The following is a 26,234-nucleotide window of genomic DNA, read 5'->3' as shown; positions in this document are numbered from 1 at the left end:
CCCGCGTTGCATATCTAGCCCAGGTGCAAAGTGAGTGAGGGGGAAATGCAGACAGGGAGGAATTGAGGAATGGGGTGCAAAGTCGTTCATTTTCCTTGAGATACCAAAGTCCAAACTGGTCTAGGTACACTTCCTTAAGCCACACCTCTGACTTAGGAATCAGCTGTTTCAAATGCCAGCTTCCTAGCTGGCCCAGAGTCCAATTGTTTCTGCTAGTCTCTTAAATTCATCGTTCTTCCTCCTCTTCCTCCTGAGAAAGGACTCCTGGACTCAGACCCGGAAGTCAGTCTCTAGTGAGGGTATAAGCAACCAGGCGGGCTCTCAGGGCCGGCAGCTGGACCAAATTAAGTCACAAAGTTTGGGGCCCCGCACTAAGGCACAGAAGGTTTAAAGCCTGCAGGGCCAACATCCCATATGGGCGCTGGTTCGAGTCCCGGCTGCGGCTGCTCCACTTCCGATCCAGCTCTCTGCTATGGCTTGGGAAAGCAGCAGCAGATGACCCAAGTCCTTGGGCCCCTGCACACGCGTTGGAGACCCGGAAGAAGCTCCTGGCTTGTACAGGCTCAAGTTCAGGCCATTGCTGTCACTTGGGGAGTGAACCAGCGGATGGAAGACCTCTCTCTCTGGCTCTACCTCTCTCAGTAACTCTCAAATAAATCTAAAAAAAAAAAAAAAAAAAAAAAAAAAGACACAAAGATGGCCTGGCAGGTAAAGGCGGGGCCGTGACACACTGTTTCCCCATACCTGTTCCCAGCTGTGCCCAAGGAGCCCTTGGGCCCCTCAGCCCAAGCGCAGCCTCCACACAGCCCCCAGTCCTTAAGCTCCAGGGATGGCCCTGGAGCTCGGACCCTCGGCCCCGTCCCCTCGGTCTCATCCCGGTTCTCCAGCTCTGCCCGCCGCCGCCTCCAGCCTCCACACCGGCCCCCGCCCTGACTCCAGCGCCTGGCTGCTTCTGCTGCAGCCGCTGCCATGGTGACGGCTCTCGCGAGAACTACCGCTCGCCGCCGCGCACCTCTCGCGCGATCGTGGAGGTGGGAAGTATCCCGGACTGGGGAGGGTGGGGGTTCGCGGCACAGCTCTAGTCGCCGTCGCGGCTTCCGGTGCTAGGTGGAGGGAAGGAAGGAGGGACCGGGGAGCGGGCTGGGGGAGCAGCGGCGCCGAAGTCGGCAAGGGTAGCGGGAGGGAGCGGAGCAAGAGGCCGGCGGAACCTGCGGGGGCGGAGGCGGCGGTCGCAGCGGCGGAGCTGGGATCGGGACCAGGTGAGGGGTTGAGGGGAGAAGGTGGGTTCCCTTAGAGAAGGGGCTCGGTCGCGGGTGGGGGCTGAGGGAATCGAGCCCCTTTGGCCACCGCCCGGCGCTGCCTGGCGAGAGGCGGTGTGGCCCTCCCCACCTGCAGCTAGAGGAGGGGGCGTCAGGCCAGCCCCAGGGCTGCCTCCGCATTGGAAGGACGCCGAGCGGAGATGGGGGTGGGGGGCGCACCCGGGTTTGTCCTGCGCGTCGCACAAGGGGGCCACCTGGGCTGCAATTAGCTTCTAGCCTTGCAGGCGGTGGGCTTTCCGGGGGTGGGGTGGGGGAGCGGTCCGGGGAGATGCGTTGCGGAGGCGGTGAGGGCTGTTTTTTTTTTTTTTTTTTTTTTTGTTAATCTGTGAAAGGGCTAGGGAATGCTGCTCGCCCTTGTTCCCTCGCCCTCCCCCCACTTTAGCAAAAGGAGACCAGAGAAAAGCCTGGCACTTGTGACACCCCTCCCCCCAACATGGGCCGGGTGCGTAGGGAGAGGGAGCCTGGGGTCAGCCAGTGGGGGGCCAGGCGGGTGGGGTTCCCCTCAAGGGGCGTGCTGTTCTTGTGGAGGTTGCGCTTTCGGGTCCTGGCTGGCAGCCGCAGGTTGGGAAGAGGGCAGCAGGTGGGGAGAGGAGGGGGAGGGGGAGGGGGATCTGATCTTGCACGGCTGGAGAGGGGAGGTGGTGCCTTCCTCCCCCAGGCGAGGCGGGGGCGGTCTCATAGGAGGAGGGAGCATCTTGTCACAGGCCCTGAGTTTGTGTCTTCCAATCGGCTTTCCTTCTTTAGGAAGTACCAGGATTCCCGGAACAGAAAATGGAGACATTGCCTAATGCCAGGCATCCGAGGGGAGGAAGGGGGAGGTGGGGAGTTGTAGTTTCCAGTTGCAAAGGGCCACTTGCTGGAAGCTCTCCTTTGGGAGGAGTTCTATGCTTTCTGGGTTGTGCTGCCAGGCCAGGCGAGACCAGGCGGGGTAAGGTGGTAGAGGTGGAGGAGTGTTTTATTGGTCCCAAGTGAGAAGCAATAGCCGGTCACTCGGGTGAGGGAGAGGTGTAATTTAAAACCCCTATTTGCCGCTGTTGGATTGGGTCACCCCTGGTCCAAGGCATGAAACTTTTATTGGGAGTCTGATTGCCTGGGGTCAGTGCAGTGGGACAGAATCTAGTTGGGTAGGTGGTGATCGCCTTTGCTGCCATTTTGTTTTGGGCCTGCTGGTGAGAAAGGATCTCCACTTGTTACGACTGGCCCAGGGTTGATCATTGCACATTGGACCTGAGTTTGGACACCATGTCTGTCAAAAGCTCTTTTGGAGAAAGAAAGTAATCCATCTGAGGTGCAGCGTTTCACAGACTGAATTATTGACCTTGAATTCAGCCAGGAAGGGCTCCCATGTATCCAATTCACATGCCCTCTGCCTTCCACCGTAGAATTATTACCTTGCGTAGTAAAAAAAAAAAAATTATGTATATGTCTGGCTTTTCCAAAGAGATGAAAGCTTTTTGTGTGCAGGAATTGGATTTTTATCTCAGTTCCCACAATGCCTAGGCACACAGTAGGCACTCATAATGAATGCAACGTGTGAATGGATGGTACTCAGTACAGTTTAAGAAAAAGGGAAGATGTTGCTTGGCTGTTACTGAAAGTGCCTAGAAATAGCTGATCTAGGATTCAAGGCTTCTTGGCCTTCATAACCGAGCGACCTTAGCATCTCCACCTTCTCAGTAGGCACAAAACTGGCAGAGATGATGGTAACCAGCCCCAACAGAAAAATATTTTGTGAGCACAGTCATTATTTATCTGAAATCCCAGATTTCCTGTTACCCCTGTGGGCAAAGGGCTCTCTTCATGAGACCCAGGTCCTCCCAGGTGGTGTCTGTGACCTGGAGCTTATGGTGGAAGGGCCCATGTGTGTGGTGCCTGGCGCAAAAGTGGCGGCAGTGCGTGGAAGCTGCTGTCGTGCTGAAAGGAGAGCAGGCTGGGAAGGGTAGAAGTGCAGTGTGCAGTACACAAAGGGTCAAACTGCAGTGTGTTCCTCTGCCCTCCTCTCCTTTCCACCCGAGTCAGAAGAGGAAATGGACTCAGAGGAGAGAGGGCGGGATGTACTCGGTAGGAGGAACTTCTCTAAAATTTGTTAAAGCTGGGCATATAATCGAGGGAAATGGTGGGAGCAGCTTCCCTGAGTGAATTCAGAGGCAGCCCTGGGTTCAAAGTGTATCTCTCTGCTGGGCTCTCCTTGCCATGTTTGTTTGCAGGTAATTTTAGAGTGGTGTAGTGATGAAAGAGTAGGTCTTGGAATCAGACAAAACTGGTTCAAATTCTGCTTCTGCTAGGTAATAGTTGCTTTTTCCTTGGTAAAATTCTCTCTCTCTTAGCTTCGTTGTCATCCATAAAGAAAATAGTAGGACTGTGAGAATTAAAGGAGATCATGAATGTACTTAGTATTTTACAGAGCACATAGTAAGTACCAAATAAGTGTTAGCTGCTATTAATAACCCATTGTCATAATAGTAATAATCATGCTAGGAACAGTCAGGACTGCCTTAAAAGAGATGAGGTTTACAAAGGAGCAACGTGCTGCCTGAGGCGCCTGTGTAAAGGGGTCATTGTAGCCCTGGGTGTGTGCTGGTGGTAGGGAGGCTTAAGAGCAGTGAGATCTTTGCTTGGTGTGAGCCTCACAGAGGCTCCTGCTGCCTGAGTAGGAGGTGACGCTGGAGCAAGGCAGGGGCGCTGAGCCCACCACTTGGATACAGGGTGAGGACACGAGCTCAGGACAGTGTTCACATTAGAAAGAGCAGCCTGACTCAAGTATGATTGGCCTGTCCATAAAGTAGCATCCCGATTGGCCGCATTTAGAGATTTAGAGATTGTGATACCTGTTAATTCCTTATCAGACCTTCTTCTTCTTCTCTCTTTTTTTTTTTTTTAAGATTTATTTATTTATTTGAGAGGAAGAGTTACAGACAGAGAAGTCTTCTATCTGTTGGTTCACTCCCCAGGTGGCCACAATGGCCAGAGCTGCACCGATCTGAAGCCAGGAGCCAGGAGCTTTCTCTAGGTCTCCCATGCGGGTTCAGGGGCCCAAGCACTTGGGCCATCCTCCATGGCTCTCCCATGCCACAGCAGAGAGCTGGATAGGAAGTGGGACAGCTGGGACTCGAACTTGTGCCCATATGGGATGCCGTTACTGCATGCAGCAGTTTAACCATTATGCCATAGCACTGGCACCTTTTAATTTTAATTTTTTAAAAGATGTATTTATTTGAAAGGCAGACTTACAGAGAGGAAGAGATAGAGATCTTCTGTTTGCTGGTTCACTTCCCAAATGGCTGCAAAAGCCAGGGCTAGGCCAGGCTGAGGCCACGAGTGTGGAACTCCATCCAGGTCTCCCATATGGATGGCAAGGGTCCAGGCACTTGGCTATCCTCTGCTGCCTTCCCAGGTGCATTATCAAGGAGCTGGATCAGATGTGGAACAGCCAGGACTTGAACTGGCGCCTATATGGAATGCTGCTTTTATAGGTGGTGGTGGCTTAACCCCCCACACCACAGTGCCAACTCAGAAAACTTTCTGGTAGTGAAAAGGCATGGGGAACATTGGGAAAGGGTCCTGCAAATGTCTAAAGGCTTCGCATGATAGTCCGGGGAAGAATTGGCCAACGTAGGGATTTAGTGACTGTGTTAGAGCTTTGTTGTGGGCCACACCATATGGACGGGAAAGGAAATGGCTCAAGGTCTCAGGGAGCTGGTGTTATCCCCATATTCCTGAAGAATGGTGAAATGGCAGATCTTGTGGTACCTTTAGCACTCCTACCCTTTTATTAGCACATGTATATGAGCAGCAAGAATGAATGCTGAAACTTCAACGTGCTCTCACTTTGCCATAGCTTTTTTTTTAAAGCAAATTTTACCTTAAATAAAACCTTAATTAAAGTCTAATATGTAAGATTAATAAAAGTGTAGCTCTTGTGATGCTGGAGAATGGAGGGGTTTGAGAGCCCCTCTTCTGTCTCCCTCTCCCCAGGCAGCCTCTAAGTCCCCTCCAAGAAACTCTAAGGCTCTGAGAGCATGCAAACCACTTCTCCAGTTTTTTTTTTTTTTTTTTTTAAGTTTTATTCATTTTTATATGCTTGAGAGAGAGAGAGAGAAATCTTCCATCTGCTGGTTCTCTCCCCAAAATGCCTGTAAAAACCAGGGATAGGTAGGCCAACCTGAAGCCAGGAGCAAGGAGCTCAATCCAGGTCTTCTACCTGGGTAGCAGGGACCCAAGTACTTGAGCCATCACCTGGTACTTCTCAGGGTGTACATTAGCAGGAATGCTGGGTAGGATGCAGGTATCCTCTCATTTTTTTTTTTTTAAGATTGATCGATTGATTTGAAAGACCGAGTTAGAGACAGAGGCAGAGAGAGAGGTCTTCATCCTCTGGTTCACTCTCCAGATGGCTGCAATAGCCAGAGCTACGCCGATCCAAAGGCAGGAGCCAGAAGCTGAATTGGAAGTAGAGCAGCTGGGACTTGAACCGGTGCCCATATGGGATGCTAGCGAGGCAGGCGGCAGCTCTACTGGCTACGCCACAGCACTGGTTCCTACCTGGCATCTTTACCACTGCATCCAACTCCCATTCCTACTTCTACAGTTTGTCACATACAAGGGAAGGATCATGGACTGCCTATAGAATATATATATATATATATATACACACACATATATATATTTAAAAGATCTATTTATTTACTGAAAAGTCAGGCAGAAGAAAGAGGGGTGGATATGTATATAATCATCCCTCTACTGGTTCACTCCCCAGATGGCTGCAATAACCAGGGCTGGGCCAAGCTGCAGCCAGGAGCCAGGAACTCCATCCTGGTCTCTACATGGATGGCAGGAGCCCAAGTACTTGGGTCATCTTCCACTGCTTCCCAGGTGCATTAGCAGGGAGCTGGATCAGAAGCAGAGTAGCTGGTACTTGAACCAGTGCTCTGATGTGGACTGCTGGTGTTGCAAGCAACAACTAACCTGCTACCCTATAACTCTGACCCCTTATAATTCTATCTTGCAGTTTTGCCACCTCAGTAGAACTGTGCATGGGGGCTGGTGCTGTGGCACATCAGGTTAAAGCCCCAGCCTGCAGCACCAGCATCCCAAATGGGCACTGATTTGAGTCCCGCTGCTCTACTCCGATCCGGCTTCCTGCTGATGGTCTGGGGAAGCAGTAGAAGTCCTTGGGCCCCTGCGCCTGCATGGGAAACCTGGAAAAGGTCCCTAGCTTTGGATGGGCCCAGTTCCGGCCGATTTGGCCATTTGGGGAGTGAACCAGCTGATGGAAGACCTCTCTGTCTCTCCCTCTCTCCATAACTCTTTCAAATAAATAAAATAAATCCTTTTTTTTTTTTTAAAGATTTATTTGTTATTTATTTGAAAGTCAGAGCTACACAGAGAGAGAAGGAGAGTCAGAGAGAGACGTCTTCCATCTGCTGGTTCGCTCCCCCATGTCGCTCCCCCTCTTTGTAGAGGAGCAACACTGAACCTTGCCTAGGCTTCATATCCGAGTCACGGCACCATTATGTCGCTCCCCCTCTTCATGGAGGAACGACACAGGACCCTGCCTAGGCTTCATATCCAAGTCACGGCACCATTATGTCGCTCCCCCTCTTCGTGGAGGAACGACACTAAACCCTGCCTAGGCTTCATATCCGAGTCACGGCACCATTATGTCGCTCCCCGTCTTCGTGGAGGAACGACACAGGATTCTGCGTTGTTCTTTCGTCTGCTCGGCCCTCCCGGGTTTGCTGCTGGTTCTTCCCGGGTTGGCTGCCGTCCCTTCCACCTCCGTGGAAGGGCGGTTCCCCCTGGCCACTTTCCCCACTTCCACAGGGGAGCGGCACACCACCGGCCGGCTCTCTCGGGGGCTGCACAGGTGTTCCTTCAGATAGATGTTCCCCTTAGATGTTCCTGGTGCATGTTGTCTCTCTCCTCCTTTATAGTCCTCTTCCGCCAACAACTGTTAGCAACCTCAGAGGACTGGACCATGGTGTCTAGACACTGATTCCTGCTCAGCCATCTTGTGGCTGATGGGATCGATATCTCTAGCAGACCTGTTGTGCACTGGAGGCACATTGGGAAGTTCCAGCTCTGGAAAGCAAGACAGACAAACATGTGAATAGGTAAGTCCTGGAGGAGAGAGGTGTTTGAGGAGCTCACTCCCCGTGGTAGACAGTTCCTGTTCTTGTGTATCACTAGCTTGTTCTATACTGAACGGCTTTGTCTGAATCAAATCATGGCTTCCTGTTTCATCTGTTCATTTGTCAGCTCCATGTGCCATGGGACCAGGTTGGGGGCAAAGGTTTATTATGGCTTAAGGCTAATTACTGATAGATTTTTCAGAGATTCTATAATTGGGAAAGTATATTGTACTGGATATCCAAGGTTATAGATACAGGAGTTGGAGCAGCCACAGAGCATCAGGAGATGTAGCTCCAGAAAGCTGGTAAGAATCTAAGAATGGGGCAAGCTGAAAGCTTTGGTCACAGGTCAGTGCCACAGAATGTTCCAGAAAAAAAAAAAAAAGAATCTGTGGTGCGGGTTTTGTAGCACAGTGGTTAAGCTGCTACTCGGAACACCCTCACCCCATACCAGAGTGCCTGGTTCAAGCCCCACCTACTCCACACATTTTAAAAAGACTTATATATTTATTTGAAAGGCAAAATAACACAGAGAGAGAGAGATATCAATCTCCCATCTGCTGGGCCATCTGCTGCTGCTTTCTCAGGGACATTAGCAGGGAGCTGGATCGGAAGTAGAATAGCCAGACTCGAACCAGCATTCATAGGGAGTGCTAGTGCTAGCATCATGCGCAGGTGGTGACGTAACCCGCTGTGCCACAGTATTGGCCCGTACCCCACACTTGTGATCCAGCTTCCTGCTAATGCACCTGGGAAGCAGCAGGTAAAGGCCCAAGTGCTTCAGTCCCTGCCACCCACATGGAAGACCCCACTGGAAGTTCCTGGCTTCAATTTGGCCCAGCCCTGACTGTTGCAGGCATTTGGGGAATGAGCCTTTGGATAGAATCACTCCCTCTCCCTTTCTCCCTCGCTCCCGCTTTCCTTCTTTCCCTCCCTCCCTCTCTCGCTTTCTCTCTTTCTCACTCACTCCCTCCCTCCCTCTGCCCTTTTCTGTCACTCTTTCAAATAAACAAATGCATTTAAAAAATATATATATTTATTTATTCATTTGAAAGCCCTTACATGTTTCTTCCTCTCTCAGATACAATTGGCGCTGCTCCAGGCTTGCTATGCTTAGGGCAGTTCACTTCCCTTTGTCAACAAGCTGCTTTCACGATGTGCTCTTCCTGAATCTGGCTGCTTTGGTGGATGTCAAAGATGAGCCACGTTTTACATGAGGGTGGTGTGCAAATTTCTCCTTTAACTTCTGGTTATAATCTGCTTGCTTTTTCTCATGATGTAAGCACGCCCAGCTTCTCAGAAACAGCTTTGCACAGACAAATGTTCCTTTCATCAGATCCACACATAATGTACTTGATGTCAGAAATCCATTTGACACAGCATGATGTATTCACTTTGTGTGATAGACTTTCTGCTTCACCTTTTGTCAAGAGGAAAGGTTCGAATAGATTTATTCAGCAGGAAGCTGGAGTCAGCAGCCGGAGCTGGGTATTGAACCCAGGCACTCTGATGTGGGATGTGATGTCTTAACTGCTAGGCCAAATTCCCATCTCTGCTTGCTGCTTTATTTATTGGTTTTTGAAGATTTATTTACTTTATTTGACAAGCTGAGAGAGTGAGAGCACTTCCATCCATTGGTTCACTTCCCAAATGGCTGCAGCAACTTGGGCTGAGCCAGACCAAAGCCAGGAGCCAGGAGCCAGGAACCCTACCTGGTCTCCTACATGGGTGGCTAATTGCACCATCTTCCACTGCCTTCCCTGGCACATTAGCAGGAAACTGGCTCAGAAGCAGAGCAGCCTAAACTTCAAGCCATTGTACCACAGCAGGCCTCCTGCCTGCTACTTTAAATGCTGATGTTCCCCGGGTTTCTCCCTTTTATCCTTTCTCTAATTGCACTATATATATTATCCCTAGATAGAAAAGTCCTCAAATTCACCAAAAAATGAAAAGATAAGTTTATTTTGGTGCAAAAATGGAAATCCACGAGCAGCTTTTTCGTAATACGTATTTTACACAAACTTATTTTTTTTTAATTTATTCATTTATCTGAAAGGCAGAGAGAGAGAAAGAGATACATATCTTCTATCCGCTAATTCACTCCCCAAATGGCCACAATGGCCAGAGCTGGGCCGGTTAGGAGCCAGGAGCTTCTTCCAGATCTCCCACATGAGTGGCAGGGGCCCAAGCACTTGGGCCATTTTCTGCTGCTTTCCCAGGCCACTACAGGGAGCTGGATTGGAAGTCTAGCAGCCAGAGGCCGGCGCCGCGGCTCACTAGGCTAATCCTCCGCCTTGCGGCGCTGGCACACCGGGTTCTAGTCCCGGTTGGGGCACCGGATTCTGTCCCTGTTGCCCCACTTCCAGGCCAGCTCTTTGCTGTGGCCAGGGAGTGCAGTGGAGGATGGCCCAAGTGCTTGGGCCCTGCACCCCATGGGAGACCAGGAAAAGCACCTGGCTCCTGGCTTCTGCCATCGGATCAGCGCGGTGCGCCGGCCGCAGCGCGCCGGCCGCGACGGCCATTGGAGGGTGAACCAACGGCAAAGGAAGACCTTTCTCTCTGTCTCTGTCTCTCTCTCACTGTCCACTCTGCCTGTCAAAAAATAAAAAAAATAAAAAAAAAAATAAAAAAAGAAATAATGGAAGTCTAGCAGCCAGGTCCCAAACCGACACCTATATGGGATGCTGGCATCACAGATAGAGGCTTAACCTGCTGCGCTGCAACGCTGGCCTCTCCATGGACTTTTTGAATAGCCTATGTATGTGTGATTTCAAATTTTTTTTTCTGTCAAAATAAACTCAGATTTTTCTTATAAAAACAAACCCTTTTATTTAGTTTATTTGAGAGGCAGAGAGTGGGCAAGAGAGACAGCATGCTCCCATTCACCAGTTAACTCCCCATTATAGGGAGGGGCAGAGCTAACCAGTGGGGAGCTCAGTCCAGGTCTCCCCTGTGAGTAACAGGAGTACAACCATCTGAAGCATCACTGCTGCCTCACAGGCTCTTCATTAGCAGGAAGCTGGAATTAGGAGCTGCAGCTGGAGAAAAACCCCTGGCACTCTGATGTGGGGTGGGCACTTTGCAAACAGTGTCTTAAATCCTAGGCAGATATTCACCCCCTGAACTCACCTTTATTTATTTACTTTTTTAAAGATTTATTTATTTATCTGAAAGGCAGAGTGTGAGAGAGAGAGGGAGAGTGTTTCCATCTACTGGTTCACTCCTCAAATGGCTGCAGTGGTCGAGGTTGAGCCAGTCAGGAGCTGGGACCTTCATCTGGGTCTCCTACGTGGATTCAAGGACACAAGGACTTGGGCCACCTCCTGCTGCTTTCCCAGGCCATCAACAGGGAATTGGATTGGAAATGGAGTAGATGGGCCTCAAACCAGCACCCATATGGGATGCCAGCTTAACCCACTGCACCAAAGCACTGGCACCTAAAATTACCTTTATATATATATATATATATATATATATATATATATATATATATATATATATGTTTACTTACTTATTTGAAAGACAGAAGGCAGAGTTACAGAGAGGCAGAAACAGAGAGAGAGAGAGGTCTTCCACCCGCTGGTTCACTTCTCAAATGGCCACAATGGCCAGAGCTGGGCTGATCCGAAGCCAGGAGCTAGGAGCTTCTTCCTGGTCTCCCACGCTGGTGCAGGGACCCAAGGACTTGGGCCATCCTTTACTGTTTTCCCGGGCTATAATAGCAGAGAGCTGGATCGGAAGTGGAGCAGCTGGGACTTGAACTGGTACCCATATGGGATGCCAGCACTGCAGGTGGTGGCTTTACCCACTACACCACAGCACCCCCCCATAGCAACTGTGTCTTTTAAAAATGTTTAAATTGTAAATTTTATGTATATTTAACCATAGTTAAAAATAGAACAGAACACTTCTTGGTTTTTGTTGTTTTAAACTACCAGCTTAAAGATTTATTTATTTTATTTGAAAAGCAGAGTGGCAGGGAGAGCCAGAGACACAGAGAGATCTTCTGTCCACTGATTTCACTCTCTACATGGCCACAATGACCTGGTTAGGCCAAAGCCAGGAACCAGTCCTAATTTGCCGCGTGAGTGGCAGGGGCCCAGACACTTGGGGCTTCTTCTACTGCTTTCCCAGGTGCATTAACAGGGAGCCAGATCTGAAGTGGAGCAGCTGGGACTCAAATCAGTGCACATGTGGGTTGCTGTCCCTGCAGAGGGCAACTTAACCTGCTGCACGATGGTGCTGGCCCCTAGGCTGATCAATTTGTTATTCCTTAGGGATGAGGAAGGGCCATCTTCACTGAGAACATCTCAAGCCTTGTCCCCAGATATGAACAAAATAGGGGTTCTTTAGGAGGAAAGGGGAGATTGAGTACTGGGTAGGCAGCCAGCAGTTGCTGCTGGCCTGGGTCATGTTGATTTCTCTTTTCTCCTATGGCTTTAGTTACCATCTGCACAAAGGACTCCCAGATACTCATCTCAGACTTGTCTCCTGAGCTTCATACCTTAGCACCTCAAAATCAGTGTTTAATTAATTAATTTTGAAGATTGATTTATTTGAAAGGCAGAGTTACAGAGGCAGAGAGAGAGAGAGATCTTCTATCCGCTGGCTCCCTCCCCAGTTGGCTGCAATGGCCAGAGCTGTGCCAAGAGCCAGGAGCTTCTTCTAGGCCTCCCACGCGGTTGCAGGGGCCCACGGACTTGGGTGCGTCCTCTGCCACTCTTCCAGGATGTAACAGAGAGCTGGACTGGGAATGGAGCATCCGGGACTTGAACTGGTGCCCACAATAAGATGCCAGCGCTGTGGGCGGTGGCTTTTACCCTCTATGCCACAGCACTGGCCCCAGTGTTTAATTAAAAAAAAAAAAAAAAAAAAAAACTTATTCACCTTCAGATTTGTTCCTCTTATATTTCCTATCAGAAGAAATGTCAGGACTGGCTCCATAGTGTAGCAGGTTAATCCAGCGCTGGTATACAGTATGGGCACCAGTTCAAATCCTGGCTGCTCCACTTTTGATCTAGTTCCTTGCTAATGCACCTGGAAAAGCAGAAGAGGATGGCTCAAGTGCTTGGGCCTCTGCACCATGTAGGAGACCTGATGGACCTCTGGGCTCTGGTGCAGCCCTTGGTGGTTGTGGCAATCTAGGGAGTGAACCAGCAGATAGAAGGTTTATCTCTCACTCTTCCCCTCTCTATAATTGCTTTTCAGATAAATAAAACAAAAAAAGAAATGTAACCCAGTCACCTAGACCGGAAATCTGAGAATCATGTGGTGTGGGTTTTTTTTTTTTTTTTTTTTTTTTTTTTTTTAAGATTTATTTAAAAAGCAGATACATGGAGAGAGAAGAGAGATGGGAAGTGTAAGAGAGATATCTTCTATCTTCCATATTTGGTTCATTCCCCAAATAGTTGTAACAGCCCTGGTTGGACCAAGCTGAGACTCCATCTGGGTCTCCAACATGGACGGCAGCAGCCCAAGTATTTGGGGCATCCTCGCCTTTCCAGGCACATTAGCAGGAAGCTGGATTGGAAACAGAACAGCTGGGACTTGAACCAGTGCTCCCATATGGGATGCTGGGCCAAAACCAGGGGCCAGGAACTTCATCCGGGTCTCCCATGTGGGTGCAGGGTCCCAGGCACTTCGGGTATCTTCCACTGCCTTGCCAGTCACATTAGCAGGGAGCTGGATGGGAAGTGAAATAGCTGGGACTTGAACTGGCACCCATATGGGATGGCTTAACCCTCTGCGGCACAGTGCTGGCCCATGGATGCTGGTATCTCAAGTGACAGCTTAACCTGCTGTGCTACAAAGCTGGGCCCTGGGAATCGTCTTTTACTCTTCTGCTTTTCCTTCCTACTTTTTAAATTTAACTTAATTTGTTAAAGATTTATTGGAGTCAGTGCTGTGGCACAGTGGATAAAGCCTCTGACTGCAGTGTCAGCATCCCATGCGGATGCTGGTTTGAGCCCCGGCTGCTCTACTTCCTATCCAGTTCCCTGCTAATGTGCCTGGGAAAGCAGTGGAAGAAGGCCCAAATCCTTGGGCTCCTGTACCCAAATGGGAGACCCAGAAGAAGCTTCAGGCTCCTGGCTTCAGATTGGCCCAGCTCTGCCATTGCAGCCATTTGGTAAGTGAACCAGTGGATGGAAGATCTCTCTGTCCCTCTGCCTCTGCCTCTCTGTAACTCTGCCTTTCAAATAAATAAATAAATCTTTAAAAAAACAGAGATTTATTTATTTATTTATTTGAAAGGCAGAGCAACAGAGAGAAAGGGAGACATACACACACACACACACACACAGATCTTCCATCTGCTAATTCACTCCCCAAATGCCTGCAACAGCCAGGGCTAGGCCAGGGCAAGGCCAGAAGCCAGGAATTCCATCCCGGTCTCCCATGTGGGTGGAAGGAACCCAGGTACTTGGGCCGTGCCCTGCTGCCTGCCAGGCACATGAGCAGGAAGCTGGTTAGGAAGCACAGAGTAGCTGTACTCAAACCAGGCAATCTGACATGGGATGCAAGCTGCTTAAGCTGTGACTTAACCTGCTGTCTCCAGTTTTTCACCTTTCTAATTTATTCCTGAAACTGCTGCCAGAATGACCTTTTGCGAGGTCATTTGCATGAACATGTCTGTCCACATTACTCAGCCTGGCCTTTGAGGCCTTTTATGATCCAGCTCCTGCTTCTCTCTCCAGCTCCATCTTGAAAGTCAGAGACATAGAGAGAGAAGGAGAGGCAGAAAGAGAGAGAGAGAGAGGTCTTCCATCCACTGGTTCACTTCCCAGATGACTGCATTGGCTGAAGCTGTGTGATCCGAAGCCAGGAGCTAGGAGCTTCTTCGGGTCATCCATAGCAGAGAGCTGGATTGGAAATGGAGCAGCAGGGTCTTGAACCAGCGCCTATATGGGATGCTGGCACTACAGGCGGCAGCCCCTCATACTGTTTTCTCTTCTGCATTCCTTCTTTATTTATTTTTTAAACTTTTTTTGTTTTATTTGAAACAAATGCCCCACAACAGCCAGGTCTGGGTCAGACAAAAATCAGGAGCTGGTGACTCAATCTAGGTCTCCCATGTGGGTGGCAGGGACTCAGGTACTTGAGCCGTCACCTGCTGCCCTCCAGGGTGCACCTTAGCAGGAAGCTGGGAACAGAAGCAGGAGAGACTTGGAGGAGCTGGAAACACCAAGCAGCCGCTTAACTGCCTGCGCCTCGTCGCATCTTGCCTGGGTATTTCGGATTCTTCAGGAGTCAGCTCAAGTGTGACCTGAAAATCCTGCCTGCAAATTGTCCTTTCCCCTCCATCGTTAACTGTTCGCGCTTTCTGTCCCCATACGACTGTGTATTTACCCCACTCTTCTTACATCATCTCCTTACATCATCTTATAATCTTTTGTTTTCTGTTCTTTCTCCCCTGCTAGACTTGAGTTTCACAAAGGCAGAAACATTCCAAAGGCAGGAATTTAATAGCCTTGTTAGATATGCACTGACTATAATAAACTAGGGATACTGAGAGGAAGACAGTCTGAGTCCCCTGGAAGTCACTGAGCCGCTGAGCCAGGAGTTCTTGTGTTCTGATTTCAGTGTTCTTGAGACAAAAACTTTGGAGTTTACAGATGCCTTAAGCCAGCTGCACCCAGGAAACAAAATACAGGCGTACCCTATTTTTGTTTTCTTAAGTGATACTGGCTTTTTTGCTTAGCTGTGCTAAAAATAGCATCTCTATTAGTGCTGTCTTAATTTGCAAATTATCTTTGGACAAAGCTGTTTTTACCACATCCTGCCTGGCACCAGAGGCTTTGGAGACTCTGATCTTCCTTTCCCTGGAGACTGACGAGGAGGAGGTGGTGCTGGGCCAGGAGTTCTCTCAGTGATGTCCTGGGCCACAGGCCTGAGTCAGTCCCTAGAATCGTGGAGGGGAGAATGTGTGTGGCACACTGGGCTGTGACCAGGTGTGTCCCTGTAACACACTCAAGCTGTGAAGAGAGCAGCCAAAGCAGCAGCTTGCTTCTCCTGGAGTGGTAGGGTTGAATGTGAAGCTTAGATCGTGCAGTGTGGGGCTGGTGTGTGGCATAGCAGGTAAAGCTGCTGCCTACAATTCTACCAGCATTCCAAATGGGTTCAAATCCCGGCTACTCCACTTCTGATCCAGCTTCCTGTTAATGCGCCTGGGAAAGCAGTATAAGATGGCCCAGGTGCAATCACATGGGAGACCCAGAAGCAGCTCCTGGTTCCTGACACAGCCCTGGCCATTGCGGCCATTTGGGGAGTGAACCAGCAGATGGAAGATCTCTCTCAGCTTTTGTCTCTCTGTGACTCTGACTTCCAAATAAATAAATAAATAAATCTTTTTAAAAAGGTGAGATGTCGTTGAAAAAAAAAAAAACATGCAGCGTGCTTGATTGAGTTCTTGCAGTGTCTCTCACAGATTGTACAGGATCACAGTTTTGAAGCTCATATGGCTCTTAGCCCTGATAACAAAAGTTTCTGATTATAAAGTGGAGTGTTGCAATGTCAACATTTTTGTCCGCAGAGCTATTAACTGTATTCCGTTTTTCATCTGGAACCAGTCACCTTCAGTGTTAGCTGCTATTCCTGGTTCCCAGCAGCCCCTGGAGCCCTGGCGTCTTGCCCTGTCAACACAGGAGCACCATCTGTGGTGAAAGCATAACCATAGACTGTGCAGTCCATACGGGGAGGGCAGAAAGCAGGCTTCTTAGCCATTCTGCTTCCTATAGCTTTTCCTGGGAATACATTATTGTGAGGGTGAGTGTTGGCTGGATAGCCAGGCCTTGTGTTCATGGCACAAAGCTGCAAGCCGCTCCTGCCTAGTGGTGGGGCAGCATGCCGTCTGCTAACAGGCAGGACAGAGGAAGCATTCCCCTTTGAAATGCTCTTCTAAGTCGAGCTCCCAATTATGCTTAAAGTCATAGTGTTCATTAATTTCAAGGCCCTGGGCAGCCCCAGGGGGACACATGGTAGCTTCCAGATATTTTATACTTTTTTTTTCTTTCATTGCATATTAAGTGGCAAGAGAAAATTCTGCCAATTACAGTCTTCCAATCCCTTTATAGTGTTCCTACACCAGTCTTGGGGTCAGATATGCACGGAAAATGGCTGAGAATTAACAGGACACCAAGGCAGCCATCTGTGGATTACATGGAGATACCAGGTACTGCTGGGCCCGAGAAATAACATGAGGACATCCCTACATGAGGCTTGAGTAAGCCAGCGTGTGTGATTTTGTTCCTTGGCACAGGGGTAAGGGCAGAGTAGTCCTTACCAGTAGGGAATATGCAGTCACACTGGGGAGACAGCAGATATACACACTAGGAAAGAAGGAAAACTTCTCTAAGGTCGTAGGGACCCCCTGAGTGGTTCAGATCATTTAGGGGCCTGGGTACAGCATGCCAGGAAATAGGAAGAGGTCACCGGCATCAGCTTTTGTCTTTAAAAAGATTTTTTTAATAATAAAGATTTATTTTATTTATTTGAAAAAGTTACAGAGAGAGGTAGGGACAGAGAAGTCTTTCATCTGCTGGTTCACTCCCCAAATGGCCACAGTGGCTGGAGCTGAGCCAATCTGAAGCCAGGAGCCAGGAACTTTTTCTGGGTCTCCCACTGGGGTGCAGGGACAAGGACTTGGGTCATCCTCCACTGCTTTCCCAGGCGCATAAGCAGGGAGATAGATCAGAAGTGGAGCATGTGGGACTCAAACTGGTGCCCATAAGGGATGCTAGTGCTGTAGGCCAGGACTTTAACTTGCTACACCACAGCGCCAGCCCCTAGAAGATTTTTTTATTCAAAAGGGGGAGAGAGATTTTCCATCCACCGGTTCACTCCCCAGATGGTCACAACCGCCAGGGCTGGGCAAGGCTGAAGCCAGGAGCAAGAAACTCCAGGGATACCCACATGGGTAGCAGGGACCCAAGTACTTGGGCTGTCCTCCATTTTACAGGTGCATCAGCGGGAAGCTGAGTGGGGAGCAGAGCAGCCAGGACTCAAACCAGCACTCTGATGTGGGATTCTGGTGTCACAAGTGGTGGCTTAACCCACTGTCTCTGTGCCACAGTTCGGCCCCGGGGATCAGCCTTTGAACCAGGACTTCAGCATTATGGCTTGTCAAGGAAGCACATGAAGGGACAGTGTGTGTGTGTTGTGGGGCAAGGAGTATTATCCCCTTACATCTTCAACTACTGCTGTGCTCAGGATTGGTTATCATTTCATCATGCAAGGCAGCTAGCTGGGTGTGTGGTACAAATTCTTCTCAGAACCTCGGCCGAAGTCTGACACCAAACCTATAAAGCAAATAGCCATATTATCTGGAGCTGAAAGCAAGGCCACTTGTGCAGGAGGCAGAGTAAAGACCAGGAAGACCTGGGCAAGGTTTGCATTTCTGGAGACCATGGTAGCAGAATCAGAAGTCTTTTGGTTTTTTATTTTTACTTTTTAAATTTTTTTGACAGAGTTAGAGACAGAGAGAGAGTTATAGACAGTGAGAGAGAGACAGAGAGAAAGGTCTTCCTTTTGTTGGTTCACTTCCCTAATGGCCACTACAGCTGGCGCTGTGATGATCCAAAGCCAGGAGCCGGGTGCTTCTTCCCAGTCTCCCATGTGGGTGCAGGGACCCAAGCACTTGGGCCATCCTCTGCTGACCTCCCGGGCCACAGCAGAGAGCTGGACTGGAAGAGGAGAAACCAGGACTAGTACCCGGTACCCCAACCGGAACTAGAACCCGGGGTGCTGGCGCTGCAGATGGAGGATTAGCCAAGTGAGCCACGGCACTGGCCAGAATCAGAAGTCTTAACTATCCCACATTTCCAGGGCTGGTGAGATCTGACCTTATTAGCTGGGCTGTTGTCCCTCCTGCCTCTGGGATCCTTGGGCATCTGTCTACCTGGGTGGGTAGTGGCAGGAAGGGCAGGGAGGATGGCTAGTGGGCGATTTGGCTGCGGTTGAGCCAGGCCTGTTCCCTAGGGTGTTAGGGGCAGGGCTCATCTGGGGAACCTGCTGGGAACACCACGCCTGTCTCATTAGTGGATGTCTGGGGAGGCCTTTGAAGATGAAACACTCATTGTTTCTGTTTTTTGGAGAAACTAGTACTCTGGTCTCCAGGGGCTGTTGATCTGACTTCTTTGCACTGGTCTGGAATTCGTTGCAAACTGAGTAGGGGAATAAAAACACCAAAATACAAGCCCGAAGAAGTTTTTGAAAAAAATAAGCTCCCTCCAAACCCCCATGCTTCTGCTTGTGAGTAGATTCCCCCCATCCACCTTTCACATTCTTGGGTTTGGGTGCACTCTGTTGTGGCCCGTCCTTTCGCTTGCTGGGTTTGGAGTGAGTGTGCGCCTCTCGTTTCCAGTCTCTATAGAGAAAGCCAGCAGCTGGCATATGGTGGTTGCTGAATAAGCTGGCTGCTAACACATGCCTCCTGCAGGCACAGAGGACTGGCTGGCATGGCTGATTCTGAAGCCCCATTTCACTATTGCTTCAAAGATGCACTTCAAGTGGCTCTTCTGGGCTGCAAGGAAGGGAGGAAGAGTGAGTGAATGTGTGATTCTGTCTGTTGGAGGCAATGATTGGGGTGTGCAGACAGCCATTTTGTACCTTCACAGAGGTTCTTAGTGCCCCCCCTCCCCCCCCCCCCCGCCTTTCAGCAAGTATTTGTGAAGTGCCTGCTCCATACCAGGCATTCAGTCTCCGTGAGCTGCCAGTGAAGTTTGTGTAGACCCTAGAAGTCAGTTGTTACTTAACTACTATGTGCAAGGTTCTGATCTAGGTACTGGGGACACAGCAGTGAACAGCTGACACTGTAGTAGGAATAGTAAAATAAGACAAGAAACAATATACAGTGTGGCAGGTAAGTGGGTAAGTGGGCTGAAGAAAAGTATAGTGGGATAAATGAGATAGGGAGTGGGGTGTGTGTATGTGTGTGTGTGATACAGGTCATCATGGAAAACCTCTTTGAGAGGTGATGTCGAAACATTGAAACAGATAGCTGAAGGAGGTGAGGGCATACATAATCCAGGAAAGTTACCTGGGAGAGGAGTGCTCCAGGCAAGAACAAAAGCTTTGAGGCAGGACAGTGTTGGGGAATTGGCATGGAACAGGCAAAGGGGAGAGTGCCAGGAGATCCAACAAGAGAAGCAGAGGTGTGTGGAGCATGTGAGGCCCTGTAGGCCATGGCCATGGGCTGTGGGCCACACCGAGAAGGAGCTGTGAGGCCAGGAGTGGGGGTTTGAACAGAGCCACATGACCTGATGTTGGTTTTAACGTTTACCATCACTCTGGCTGCTCTGCAGGGACTAGGTGAGCACCTGGCTGCAGGTGACCTGTGGAACAGTCTGGATGGGCCATTGTGGGCCTAGGATTTCCCTGGCTGAGGACAGAAGGATAGCCTGTCCCTGTGTCACCTCCTGGCTCTCAGTGTATGGTGTTGTATGGACAGGTGCACTGTCAGCAGCTGGCATTTTACATAGTGTGAAAGCTCAACTGCCTTCTTACTTCTTCCTCATGTATTTTGGTGTGGAAAGAAGATGGAATTATAGAACTAACTATACAGGATGGGAAGAAGCAGTCTCTTGATCAGAGCAGAGCATAAACCTTGGGAACCTGGCAAGCCTGAACCTTGTCAGCAGTCACAGAGCCACTCCTCATTCCACTGTCTCTCCTCTCCCACCCTTTCCAGAAGTATCAGGGTAAGGCTGGGAGGGGGAGGAGCATTAAGGAGCTCTCAGTGCCTTGGGGTGCAGTGTAGAATGTCAGAACTGAAGGGACTTTAGAAATCATCTGGTTCAACCCCCTCGGTTCACAGGTGCAGATAGGGAAAGGTGAAGTAACTTGCCCAGTCACACGATTAAATTACTGGCAGAGCGAGGATCTGAGTGTTCACTGCTCTGTCTGCTCAGGCTGTGTCTGAGTGGGCATCTGGACTCTCGGTTGTCCTGGATGAATTTCAGCCACGACTTTAGCAGATTCCACTCATGTGAAGTCCTTAACAAGCAGAGGTGATAACGAGTTTGCATTTCCTTTGCCCAGGATCAAGTCCTCCACACCAGGGACCAGGCCAGCACCGGGTTGCCACTGCCCCCACTTGGGCCCCACTGCCCTTGGAAAGCAGCTGCTGTGATCATGGGCAATATCTTTGGAAACCTTCTTAAGAGCCTGATTGGCAAGAAGGAGATGCGCATCCTGATGGTGGGGCTGGATGCTGCGGGGAAGACCACCATCCTGTACAAGCTGAAGCTGGGCGAGATCGTCACCACCATCCCTACCATCGGTAAGGGCAGAGCTCGGAGGCAGGCTTCTGCGCAGTCCTGGGGCGGGGCCAGGACCTATTCCTGGACCCCTGTGCGGCCTCTTCTCCCCCGGCAAGCCCATGCGACCTGTGGGGTTCAGAGTGGGATGATTGTTCAGTTTACTAGCAGGTGCTGGGGCTGCTGTCTGCCCACCTACTCAGGCCCTCCCTGATGCGGGAACTTCCACAGCCTGGCACTCAGTCATTGCCCTCGGGCACCAGCGTTGATTTGTTCTCTGTGTTGTTTGGAAAGCAGGTGAAGGGCTTTGATGTTTCTGCCAGAGGCCTGGGATTGCTTCGGGTTAGATCTTTGGCAGCTGATCCTGGTTAAGACCTGCCTAAGGGAGGGAGAACATTTGTTGTGAGTGAGGCTGCAGGTCCTTGGAGGCTGGTTCTGCTTTTGGGACTCCTGGGATCATGGCTTGCTTCTTTTTCTTCACTGCCCTGCAGGCCCCACATCTTAACTGAGACAGACTCTGGTGGCCAAGGTACAGGAGTGGAGCTGAGTCATTTCTTTGTAGGAAGAAGAGCCAAAGGCTGAGCAGACAAGTGGGGACGATTGATTCATTTTTCTCAGTCAACTATGAACTCCTCATCGTCGTCTGCTTCTTACTTTAGGTTGTCTTCTTGGCCTTTGGGCTACCAGGTCAGGGGTCACGAGGTCTGTGGAAGGTTTAGTGTTCCATTGTTGGTGTCATGGCCTGGCGGCTGAGGGAACAGACCCAAACCCTTCGGGGTTTGCATGCTATGGTGATTGTCTGCTTTCCTGTAGGGTTCAACGTGGAGACGGTGGAGTATAAGAACATCAGCTTCACAGTGTGGGATGTGGGTGGCCAGGACAAGATTCGGCCCCTCTGGAGACACTACTTCCAGAACACTCAAGGTACGGCAGATGAAGTGCCTGGGAGTGGCCTGGGTGGTTCAGGTGTGAGCAGAGAGTGTGGCTGCCTTCCTTGGCTGTGGGCAGGAAACACTTGCCCGGCTACAGCTCCCCGGGGGTCATAGCCAAGAGGAAAGGGAGCAGATATTTGGAGGGTGTGAGGAGGGTGCTGTCTTTGCTGGTGGCGGTGGTGGGATGGTGCACCTTTCCTGTCTGTGTAGCCCATGCTCTGCTTCCCTAGGGTTGATATTTGTGGTTGACAGCAATGACCGGGAGCGAGTAAATGAGGCCCGGGAGGAACTGATGCGGATGCTGGCGGAGGACGAACTCCGGGATGCTGTGCTCCTTGTCTTTGCAAACAAACAGGTGAGACTTTTCCTCCCACCCCTACCCGTGGTCCCCGAACCTGGGGGAGGGCAGTCTGGCTGTGGAGGTCATGGGGCCTTGGGTTGCATCGTGTGGGAAGCCCTGTGACTATGCTCTCAGTGTGGGAAACATGAGCAGTCAGTTGATGCCCCATCCTCACTCCCCACCCAGCCTCATTTAGCAATATGTCCACCCACATACAACACCTCAAATCTTTCTTTGGTCTTTCCTGTTTTCCACCTTGGTCCCTTGCCCCTGCTGTCAGGTCGGATTCTTGGGTGAATGTCAGTCACCCCTCCACTCTCCACCAACCCCTTATTTGGTTTCCATCTCATCAGTAGAATGATTATTTGGTGCCCTGGATCTGGTGCGGGGATCCAAGGGTGACTTAAGTCCAGAGTTGCTCCTTAGAGTCTTGTTGGGGGCTTCCCAAAATGCAGGAGGGGAGAAGGTACTAGCACATGTATCTTTGGTAGACGGGTACCCTGAGAAGCCTTGGAAAGATCCTGAGGCTCCTTTCTGTGTGTCTCCCTTGTGCTCCAGGATCTGCCTAACGCTATGAATGCTGCTGAGATCACGGACAAGCTGGGCCTGCATTCCCTACGTCACCGCAACTGGTACATTCAGGCCACCTGTGCCACCAGCGGGGATGGGCTGTACGAAGGCCTGGACTGGCTGGCCAATCAGCTCAAAAACAAGAAGTGAGAGCCAGGCAGCCCCGTCCAACGACCCCATCAATCCCTGACATACCTACTGTCTCCCTCCCCAAGCTCCACCCTGCCTTCCTATTGCAAGTGTGGCCAGGGCCGTGGGTATCGTGTCCGCATGCCCAGCAAGAGCCTCGCCTCCCCTGCCCCCTTCCCTCTCCTTCATTCCCGCGTCCACTGACATGACCAGTCCCCAATTGCTGTCCTGATGATGAATCATTCCAATTTACCGGATTTAAAACAAAAACAAGGTTGTTATGGTTTCATGGGATGGCCCCCGTCTCTCTCACCCTCTGGGTTTTGGGAGGTAGGGTGGAGTACTCTTTCCGTTTTCTTCGTTTGGCACTGGTTGCTGTGCTCTTGGCATCTGAGTCCTTTCCCTGTCCCCACAAGCCCCTCACCTCCTCCCTGTCTTCCTTTCCTTCTCCACCCTCTCCCTGCTCTACATGGGAATTGCACGGGCCTCTGTGTGTGCGTGCATGTGTGCGCCTGTATATACATGTATAGAGAGATATATATGTGGGGATGGGGGAAGCAGGGAGGCGAGGGAGTGCAGCTCAGGGCTTGCAGCCAGGACGCTGCCCCCTGGAGCCTGTCACCTGCCCCTCAGGTGTGGGTGAGGTAGAGGGAAGATGGGAGGCAAGGCAGGTTTTAATCAGGCTGGACCACCCCAGCCTCGGGCTGGCTCCTCTGCTCTCTGCAGAGGTTATGTTTTCCTGGATAGGACAGATGCTGGATTCTCCGCCACCCCATCTTCCTTGTAGCTCGCTCCCTCTCCTCTGTTTAGGGTGTGTGAGTGTAGGGGGTGACGTTTATCTCCAGATGACTCTTCCCAAGGAGATGCCGTTCTGCCCTGCCCTGCTAGGGGGCAGGAGAGAGGAGGCCACTCCTGTGTCAGCCCAGAGTGTTCCACGGGTCCTCCCCACCGTTCTTAGCTCAGGAGCTTGAAGGGGACATGGAGTAGGGAGGGCCTCAGGTGTCCCATCTTTTTCTCTTTTGCTAGGAGGAGGTGAGGCCAGGGTCAGCCCTGTCCCCTCCTCCCAGCCCTGCTGACCTGGAGGGACAGGTGGTGCACGTGGCCGTTGTGGGAAGCTCTGCTGGCCTTGCTAGGGCTCACTGCATGGGCTGCTGAGTGCTGCAGAGTGGGAACAACACACAGGCCTCCATGTGGAGCCCTCTGTCCTCTAGCTCTCTTTTCCAAGTCCAGAATGTGTTAAAGGAGAAGGGTTTTCGCTGTTTCCTGGGCATCAGTCCCTAACTGCTACCCCTTCCACCCAACAGCTTTCCCCTGTCCTGATGCACTTTTCGTAAGTGGATGGATCTCGGGCTTGGAGCGCAGGAAGTAGGACCTTAAAGTGGTTGTTGGTGCTGGTGGGCTGTCGCTGTCTTTAGTCGGGGCCTCCGCCTGTTATTACCTAGTTGTCCAGAAGCTGCTGCTGCTACCACATCTCTGTCTACAGGGGGCAGGAGGTCTTGACTTGGGCAGTTCTTGTTAAGCTGTGGCTGTTCTGTGGGCTCCTGTGTGTGCTGGCTGCGCCCTGAGCTCTAAGACAGCTGCCTGTGTAACCTTTTTCACTAAGGTTGGGGCCCAGAGCCCCCCCACAGCAAAGCTAAAGGACCCCTTCCTAGAAGGGCTGTCTCAAGCCCCAGGTTTGGGGCCTGGCTACCTGCCACCTTTTCTACAGCGAGCAGATCAGTCCCCAGTACCCCCCTCCAGACTGAACTGTGAGAGAGAGGGTCCAGGGTTGTCTCCCTCAGTGCCAGTTACTTAGCAAAGTGTTACCCAAGATGCAGCAGGTGTGTGCAGTTATCTTGTTGTTCAGGCCTGTGTGTATGTGTGTGTGTAGTGTGTGTGTGTAGTGTGTGGGGTACTTGGGGGGGTTATTTTATTTCAAAATGCTTTCACTCCTCTGACCACACAAACGCTTCCCTCTATATTTTGTCTTTGCCCTATTTCCTGAGATATTTTTTTACCCCATTCTGGTTGCCCCTCCCTCTCAGCGCCTCCCTTTGCCTTCGCAGCGCATTCACTGTTGTTGCCTGTGTTCTTTTCTTCGTTGTTCCCTATTTATGCTTCCCCTCACCTCCCTGTGTCTTCATGGCCGGTGAGGACTTTGCCTTTTCACCTCCTCATGCCCTCTCCGTCCCTCCCTAATTAGATGCCTGTTCCAGACACATTGTCCTCACTTCAGGCCTCACCCCACTGTGTTTTGGGGGCTCCAGGGGCCCACAAGGGCAAGGGTGTTCGGAAGCAGCCTTGGAGGCTGTCTCGGTTCTGCTCCCGGTCTGTCCAGCAGGAGGCAGTAGTGATTTGGTAATGTCCCTCACCGCCTTGGCATGGGGTGGTCTTTTGTACTTTCCCATTCACCAGACAGCTCTTTCAGGATTGGGTTTCACTCCTTTCTGCCCACTCCCTCTCTCGCTCTCTTCTGGTGGGTTTAGTTTTATGCTTTCCCCTCATTCCAGCTTTCTTCTTCCCGGGGACCGGGGACTCCCCCTCCCACCCACTCACCCACCCACCCACCCACTTGCCCAAGTTTGTGGTGTTACAGTGGTAACTGCAGTTCTGAACTGGTTTTTCTCTCTCTCTCTTTTTCCTCTTCCTCTGGAATGTAGACTGTTTCTGTTTAATAACTCACGTTCGCTATCCTTGCTCAAAATGTGGGGTGACGCGATGACTGTGACCCTGGTTGGAAATTAAACTTGTTTTATGCAGCTTTGGAGCAGGCCTTCCTCCTTGGTGTGCAGCGGCTGTGGGACAGCGGCCCCATGGTGAGGGAAGTCCTGGTGGTTGTCCTTCTCTCCAGACTTCTGGCTCTGCAGAGGGGTAGTAGGCAGACTTGCCTGGGGCAGGGGTGGCGAGGGGAGGCTGGTTAAGGAGGAACCTAACCTGTTTCCACACAGCTTATTTCTTCCCCTTGTACCCCAGAGGGAGCACCCAGAGTGAAGCCTTTGTGACTTTTGTGCTCCTCTGGTTCCTAAGGGTTTAACTTTTCTAATTTTGAACACAGTCCCCTTATCCATGGTTTGAGGTCCCGTTACCCATCAAGTTCTGGGCTTTGGCAGTGAGTAAGCATGAAGGCAAAACGGGCAGTGTAATGAATTCGACCCTCGGTACAACTGATGGCCCACCTCAGCTCTGTCTCCAGCACGTGGCTCCTTGCTGTCAGCGTCCGGGCCTCCTCCGGAGATTGCACAGATGTCTTGGGACTAGACTTTCTTGTAAATCCTCTGTGCACCCATCCACTCCCACCCCTGCCCTGTTCCTCTCCTGCTGCTGTTGTCTGACTGCAAGCAGAGAGTGGAAGGGATGGTGCGGCCTTGGTATGGGTGTGGTCTGGGTGAGCCAGGCTGCCCTTCCCCACTCTCCCTTTCTCAAGCTCTGAGAACAGACGTCTTCCCTGCCTGCTGTTGTGCGGAGGGGACAGGATTCAGGCACATAGATTTGAGAGCCCCAAGCACCAGAACAAGATTTAAATTTTTATTCAGTGACCCCCGTGCTGCCTCCCCTGCCTATTTTTTTCCCCTTCACTCCTT

The 26,234-nt window shown here is 50.9% G+C and overlaps 1 protein-coding gene across 2 annotated transcripts; it reads left to right on the top strand.

The window, feature by feature from the left end:
* Window positions 1-908: 908 nt before the first annotated feature.
* On the top strand, window positions 909-25,417 carry ARF3 (ARF GTPase 3). 2 transcript variants are annotated; one of them, XM_089308271.1, is made up of 5 exons: window positions 909-1,031; window positions 20,486-20,726; window positions 21,517-21,627; window positions 21,866-21,990; window positions 22,534-25,417. In XM_089308271.1, exons 2-5 carry the CDS (start codon window positions 20,579-20,581, stop codon window positions 22,693-22,695), a joined length of 546 nt encoding a protein of 181 aa, XP_089164397.1. In that variant the 5' UTR covers window positions 909-1,031; window positions 20,486-20,578; the 3' UTR covers window positions 22,696-25,417. The 2 variants fall into 2 exon arrangements, with proteins under 2 accessions (XP_089164397.1, XP_051701372.1); XM_051845412.3 differs by having other exon boundaries at window positions 1,001-1,259.
* The last annotated feature ends 817 nt before the right edge of the window (window positions 25,418-26,234 follow it).

This window comes from Oryctolagus cuniculus, chromosome 11, assembly GCF_051225735.1.
Source record: "Oryctolagus cuniculus isolate XC-2025 breed Fujian yellow rabbit chromosome 11, ASM5122573v1, whole genome shotgun sequence".
In the NCBI taxonomy this organism is placed as follows: Eukaryota; Metazoa; Chordata; class Mammalia; order Lagomorpha; family Leporidae; genus Oryctolagus; species Oryctolagus cuniculus.
Note: the sequence above shows the minus strand (reverse complement) of the source record. Positions and strands in the feature narration are given on the sequence as shown.